Source organism: Elaeis guineensis, chromosome 10 (genome assembly GCF_000442705.2).
Source record: "Elaeis guineensis isolate ETL-2024a chromosome 10, EG11, whole genome shotgun sequence".
NCBI lineage: Eukaryota > Viridiplantae > Streptophyta > Magnoliopsida > Arecales > Arecaceae > Elaeis > Elaeis guineensis.
This window is the reverse complement of record NC_026002.2, coordinates 41661071-41668570: the sequence shown is the minus strand read 5'-3', so window position 1 is coordinate 41668570 and position 7500 is coordinate 41661071. Positions and strand designations below refer to the sequence as shown.

General features: G+C 38.0%; 1 protein-coding gene across 1 annotated transcript in view; it reads right to left on the bottom strand.

The window, feature by feature from the left end:
- LOC105052260 (regulatory-associated protein of TOR 1) overlaps positions 1-7050 on the bottom strand; it is a 32061-nt gene extending 25011 nt beyond the window's left edge. The window contains exons 1-2 of the mRNA XM_010933019.3: positions 6464-7050; positions 1025-1127 (exon numbers count right to left, since the gene is read on the bottom strand). Of these exons, the coding sequence (XP_010931321.1) occupies positions 1025-1127; positions 6464-6742 (382 nt within the window). The 5' untranslated portion in view covers positions 6743-7050. The remainder of the gene's footprint in view (positions 1-1024; positions 1128-6463) is intronic.
- Between the last annotated feature and the right edge of the window lie 450 nt (positions 7051-7500).

Genomic DNA, 7500 nt, shown 5'->3' with positions numbered 1-7500 from the left:
AATGTACACAAGCTCATCTAAAATTCTTAATTGTTTCCACATATTAAAGGTCGTTAACCAATTAGCCTTGCATCACACCAATTACGAAAGCTTGCTTTTAACAGTGCTCTCTAAGCTACATATCCGAGCCAACATGAAGATCAGATTAGTGTTTGTGGAAGGAGTTCTTAAAAATTTGACTACATTAAGATGTGGGAACAATGAATCTATAGATTCAGTCAATCAATCAACGTCTTATCTAGAAATCATTTAAGCATATTTTTTCCAGAGGAGACCGCATATTCAGAAAACTAGAAAAGACCATGATCCCTGGTTCGGTTGCGCACTTTTTTTCATTAAAGCAAATCTGAACCCAATTATTAACTGTAATGAAATAAAAAAGGGCACTGTTTTTCACTTTGCAATTACATGTGTTCAGCAAATACAAAAATATTCCCAACCACAATTACAAATGATTCAGTAACATACAGTAAACTGAAATGCTATGAGTAAACCACAAATCTCAAGCAATACCCAAGCCTTGGAATCATTAATTTGCTCCTGAAGTAAAAGGGGTTTAGGAACACTGCATCATTAACGATAACCATGATTTCTGGCTTAGCATCAAAAGGAGTACATACAGAATAAAAGAGATTGAGATGTTCTAGCAAAATTTGTCTGAGATCATAAAGGGTAAACTATAGACACCACACAGAGACATGCACATGTAAACACACACATGCAACCCCGCACAGCCACTTTTCTTTTTTGAGGGGCAAAAATATGCGTCGTTTTTTTAATATAAAATTGCTCAATAACAACCCATGCTTGTACTCTCTAATCTGCCCTTTCTCTGAATTGTGACAATGAAAGGAAGTGCATACTAATAAAGTCTTGGGGCAGAAAAGCTGACTTTCCCCTTTTGAGGTGAAAAACTCATTGACTTGTCTAAGATAGTAGCAGAAGACAAATAATAATGAAAATCAGCAGCAACAGAACAGAATACAAATGTATTGATAGTAACAAGGAACAAGCGGTACTTCACCTATCCAGCACTCCATTCTCGCACAAGGAGAGATTTTTATTACATCTGGTGGATCAACACTAATGTTTAAACATAAAACAAGTGCCACACATCCCGTCTTCATCTGCACTACAAAACTTATTAGTCAAACTAATATGGAGGTTAAAAAAATTAAAATCAATTAACATAACGCTACAGACTTACGGCCTTCATCTAACTAGGACAATAATTACAGTGAGTTCAGAGAAACTCCAAAGATTCAAAGAAGCTTAAAAGATTGAAATATACAGTGTGATAAGACAGTAAAGACTAAAGACATATGGAGAACAAAAATGAAGCACAGCATGATAACTTGGCATGCTAATGTCTAGAAACTGATAGTAGACCGTTTGTTGGCTTCCACTAGGCAAATCAAGTGCTCTATAATGTTGGATTCAAAAAGCTTCCTAGGACCAAGTATATCTCCATTATAAGATGGTGGAGAGGAACAAAGATAACCAATCACTAAGAGATCACACATTAGAATGGTGAAGAACTGTATTATAAGCTCAGTATTTTAGTAAATTTAAAATTGTGTTAAGCCTGACATAGCATCATGATACACAGAGCATGTACGGCAATTTTGGTTTTTCTTTCTTTTTTTTTTTTCTTTTTTTTTTTTTGTTGGGGTGCATGTATATTCTAATCCAAATAGTCATAACCAAAACTATCAAGCTGTGTACCAACCGACAGGAGTTAATTTAATATGTGATGAATCCTTGTAAGGCATATTCCTATTAAGGGCCAGCTTCGGTGTCACTGCAAAATTTTTGGAATTCCTTATCAAAACCACCATCCATGTTATCTTAGGCCTTCCCCTCTTCTTTCTAAACCCTTTGATGCAAATAAAGTACCTCTTCTCACAAAACCCTCATTAGATCTTCACCACATATGCATATCATCTCAATCGGCATTTCATCATTTTGTTTGTCTTCAGCTGTAACTCCTCTAAAGTACTTGTTTCTCGCTATATGCTTCCAAGGTATAATACATCCATCTCTGCAACTATATTGTTTGCATTAACACTTGATTTCACAATATTTTGATTCCCATGACATAGTTTTCAATTACCATTCTCTAAAAGTTTCCCATAAGTCACCAAGAATTTCATTAATCATATTTCCCATAAAACACCTCTCAACATAATCCAAACAACTTCTATTCCACACCACTATTAGAAACATCTTATCCCTTCTCCCTCCCTCCTTCCCTCCCTCTTTATTTTGTATGTTAGGTGCAAACTAACAGCCCAACCATATATGTTATCTTTCATCCTTCAAGTACTTTGGGCCCCACATTTATTTCCATGAAATTGCGTTTGAAAGACAACTTTTGTTCCTCTATCTTTTAGGCCCTTACCGTGTCGGACATTCCTCCATGATTCCAATTTAGCATTTAATGCTCTACTCTCACCAAAGACTGTTTCAACTGCAAATAATAGAAACCATGATAAATTTTCAGAAATTTAAGCGCATCTCTAACTAGTGAAGAAAAGATATGAGCATAGGATTCCTTTAGTGAAGTCAAGGAATACTATGCTCATATCTTTCCTTTAGTGAGCATCTCTTGCTAAATTAGACAATTGAGTTCCCTTCTGAGGTAGAAGAGAACTCAGTAGGTCTCATTTGCATTTCAAACATAGACTTGTCTTCTACCTTTAAACAACCTTAGACCACATGCTACCACAACTCAATAGCAAACCGTCACTTCCCCTTGCACTCACCAAAATCTTGCATGGCCTGCCCTCAATCCTCAGAGCCACACCACGCCATATACAATCTCATATTGGAGTAATCATTGAGCATGCTGGATCACTAAATTAGTCAGAAAATGAACCTAATGATGATAATACAGAAGCATCATTTCTATGGTTTAGTGACCATTAACAACTCAAACACCGATCAACATGCAACTTCATGAGCCTTACATGTTCAAGAGAAGTAACTTCAATGCATCATAATCACCATGTCTATAACGGAAATTTTAATAAGCTGTCTACAGCCCCTCAATGAGGGTGTACCCATCTGCACATGCCAACATCTAAACCTTCTTCTACAGCCCGTTCCTTGAATAGAACCACTGAGCCAATCTCAACAGCTTTCAAAAAATTCAAAGACAAGACATGCACATAAGATAAAAGAGCTTGAAGCATCCACCTTAATGTTGCTTTGTGGGATATAGAAGATCAGCAAAACAGCCTAGAAAGGAAGATATTAAGAAAAACAAGAGTAACAAGGAAAGCATACAATACATGCGTATAGACCGGAAACATATTTTGTTAAGAAAAGAGACATATTCCTCTAAAATGACTATTGGCTAACTTATCTTTTCTTATTTATTATTTGGCATATGTGTTTCTCATCTTGGTAATGAAAAGTGAAGGCAACTTCCCCTCTTATCCAAAACAAATAACAAAATAATAACAAACCCTCTAAGAAGTTAAAATGAGCATATCCTTCATCAAGATTAATCAGCCAATAATTTGTCAGCTTAACTCAACTCAACTTAGCCTTAATCCTAACCTAGTTGAGATCAGCTAATAAATCCTTCTCCCCCATTCCACTTAGTTTAGGGCCATACTTTCTGAAAGATATTAAAATATCAAATCCTTCCTTACTACTCCATCCTGTATGCTTTTGGATTGCTACCCCTTTTCATTCCTTTTGTATCAAATCATTCCCCGGTAACACTGCACCTCTTGACCTACATTGTACATATCTAAATCATCTAAGTCATCCTTCTCTCAATTTGTCCTAAATAGATGATACCTCCACCTCTTTACAAATGACTTCCTTTCTTATTCTATCTTTTCTTGTATTACCACATATTCATCTCAATATTCTCATTTCGGCCGTGTTCAGAAAAATAAAAGATGATGGTTAACATCATGGCAACAAGACAGGGCAAGAAATAATGATTTAAGTTACAGTTTGTTAACTAGATTAGTGATGGCCCCAAAAATATCCAATCAACGATACGCTAATCAAACTAAGAGATAGTCTTGCATGGTTTGCAATAAGGACTAAAAAAACAACTGAGATTTAAGCTCAGAATATGCACAAAGAAACCTAAAAATTTCCCCCAAATTCTTGATAAGACCAGGGCCCTTCGAATTAGCGCCAAGTCAATATTGCCCACTAGAAAAGGCATCTTAAGTTTCAAAATGAATCAATCTAGTCAGGCCAAAATGGATCATTTTGCCAAAATCGAACCAAAACTAACTCCATTTGATGAGTTCAACTTGGTTTCAGCAGAAAAGAAACGGCACATATCATTTGATAACTCCATTTTCCTGATCATTTATTCATTTCCTTAAGGATATGTAAGTACATATCATCAATTTTGCCATAGTTTAGTCAAAGGAGCTTTGACACACATAATAGCACTATTCACGCATGTGAATTACTCCTAGTCGCTACTATTTTCTTTTTCAAACTGATAAGATGAGAATTAATCCTGATCAAATAGAAGTTATCATAAAATGGTGGTTTTAACTCAATATGATTCATGCTCCTTGAATTCTCAGCAAGTGATTCACATTAGGAGAGCTTTTTCCTTCTTCAGGTTAAATTTGATGGATGCTTTGGGTCAGCAGAAAAAGATTCAAAGCCCCAACTTCATTTGGCATCAAATAAAAGAAGTGTGAATTGATTTCCTGGTTTCTTCAAGCCAAATGGCATCAAGCAATTTTGCTTAAAACGACGAAGGAACTTGATCAGTGTGAAGAATTTTTTTTTTTTAAACAAAGTAATTCTGTAGCTTGAAATGATGATAATCATTATATCAAGCTAATATTAGTATGCAGTTTCACTTTCATATATTTTCATATATTTTATTTTTGCAGATATTAATATAGGCTTGTGTCTTTGATGCTTCGATTTGTCAACAAATAATTAAATAATATAATAGAATTTGATTTGATGTACAACAACATTTTTTTCATGTTCTTATTAGTTTTTATTGGAACTTTTCTTAAGAATTTTGTTATGTGTCTTTCATGGTTTTGTTGCATATTCTTTTTTTTCCGATTTCCCTTTTTGACTATTTATGGAAAGTGCAAAACTCAACCACAACTGCCAAATTCAAAAGTGCTCAATCAGAAGTGAAACCAAAATCAAGTCTTCAAATCCCAGATAAAACTCAACCCTTTGTCCATCACATCGGCTTCCTATGCTTGATACACATGATCCTCAATCCAAGCAACATCAAATGTTCAATAAACGAGCATTGATCTACAAATCACTATATCTAGATACTGCAAAATAAATCCATTGAGATCTTGTGACTGTTAAAATGAAAGGAAGGGGAACAATAAATGACAAATAAGCATTCCCAAACAAAAGGCAAAAAAGTATTGTCAATGCCATCATAACAAAATTTGATATGCATAGTGGCCCTCCTTTTTCCATCCTCTCCTTCTGATCTTAACGAAAACATATTATTTTTCCTCAACCAAGACCACCAAGATGCCACGGTTCTACATAGGAAGTGGATCCTCGTTTTTTGAAATATCTAAAGAAACACCAATCACCCTCCAAGATGGCACTCCAATTATTTTTCACAAGAGAATATATGGATGGGGATGCCCCATCTTAATTCCAGGAAGCAAATAGAAAGATATAAATTTCTTTCTTTCTCTATAAATCTTAAAGCCTCTTCCTCTAACTAGAAACTCAAATATCCGGGGGTCCTTGTCTCATGTACAGGAGATTTATTACAATTTCTTACTTGCCATTATATACTTCTAGAATTCAGATCCGATTAAGCACATGAAAATAGAGTCTAACTCAATTCAATACATGAGAAGAGCATGATCAATCATACAACCAATCCCAATCAAGTGACTTGATCCTGATCATCAAAAGGGTGCTTGCTCCCAGGATACAATATTAACTTGAACCCTAAGATCGTGCAACAACATCGATGTTATTAAGAGGGCAAATACTTCTGTAATAAAGCTCTCTGCTCAAGTAATGCATATACCCGTCATTACCTTGATCCATTAAGCACGAGAAGCTTAAATAGCAACCTCGGGAAATCACAGGAAAAAAAAACAATCTGACAAGAATCTATGCTTCCCTGTTCTCACAATAACTATTGCCATCAAAATTCAGCAAAAGACAACGCTTCACAGTTCGCTAATTAATGTAACAGGGCAGCTCAATTGGGGTCACGAATTAATCAGCTCTCCCAAGAAGGAAAAAATTAACCAGTTACCTATCTTTTGTCGTTCCCCATCTTCTTCATAATAGATGGATTTCGCTGAAGAACCAGAGCTTATGGTACCCAAATAGCTAAAGATGGCATGTATTCTCCATCAGGGAGCACCGATATCCAAAAAATAGCAGCTCATAGCAGCGAGACGAACACTATGATAGGGGAGATAAGGAATTGAAGCAAAGAATAGAAACAGGCACTTACCCGATCTTTGGGCCGCCATTTTGACACCAACCCGCTCTCCGACGGCCCTGATGGCACACAGTCCTCGAACCCCTCATGCCTAAAGTCACAGAGCACCACGGTCTGCGGCAGGTACGCCATACTGGTGGTAGCTCCCCCCGCTGCCCCGGCGGCGGCCTCGGAATCCGTCCTGTGGCCTGCGGCATCCCCATCCTCCCGGCTGGAAAACTCGTCCAGATGGTTCGACAACGACGCCGAAGACTGCGAGAACCGAGACGCCATCAGATCTCCCAATGCCATCTAATCTAAACCCACCCCCCTCCTGACCCCCGCCCCGGCCTCGCGGCCTCCCGTTTCACCCCACAAGAAAACCCTAACCCTCGAAGAATCCAAGAATCCTCTCCTCCTCCTCCTTCTCCTCCTCCTCGTCTCCCAGAACCGATCAACGGAGTTCGCGAGCTAATCCACGAAGCCGCTGGACCAGCGGCGCATAGATATTCTCCGGAGGAACGAAACCCGGTCCAGCTCTGAAGAACCCTGAGGGACCCCGGAGCCCTCGGGAAACCCTAGAAACCCTAGGTTTTGGAGAGGGTGGAGGCGGAGGGAAATGGCGGAAGGAAAGAAAGCGAGCAAGGGAAGGAAAAATAAGAACATGTAACCCTTAACGCCCTAAACTAAAATATATATATATATATCTTTTTAATAATTTCTATATTTTCTTTATTTATTTATTTTCTTCGCTTCGCTTTTATCGTTTTCGAACTTTCGATTATTTTAAAAAAGGGGGGAAAATGTTCGGGTGCCGCTGTTCTCTTTCCGCCCCCGCTTTCGCTTTGCAGCTTCGGTCTTCCCATAATGCCCTCGGCGAATCCCAACCGTCCGATCTTGCTGGACACCGTACCGGTAACCATCCAATTCCCGTTATTCTGTCTGATGGTGGGCTAAGCTTGTCCTCACTTCCTGTCGAAAGACCTGCGGATCACCTTTAATACGCCGTTGCACTGCCCTGAAGTCGGCGACTGCTTGTCCGTTTTCCTAGTAAAAAGGGCAGTAGCCGA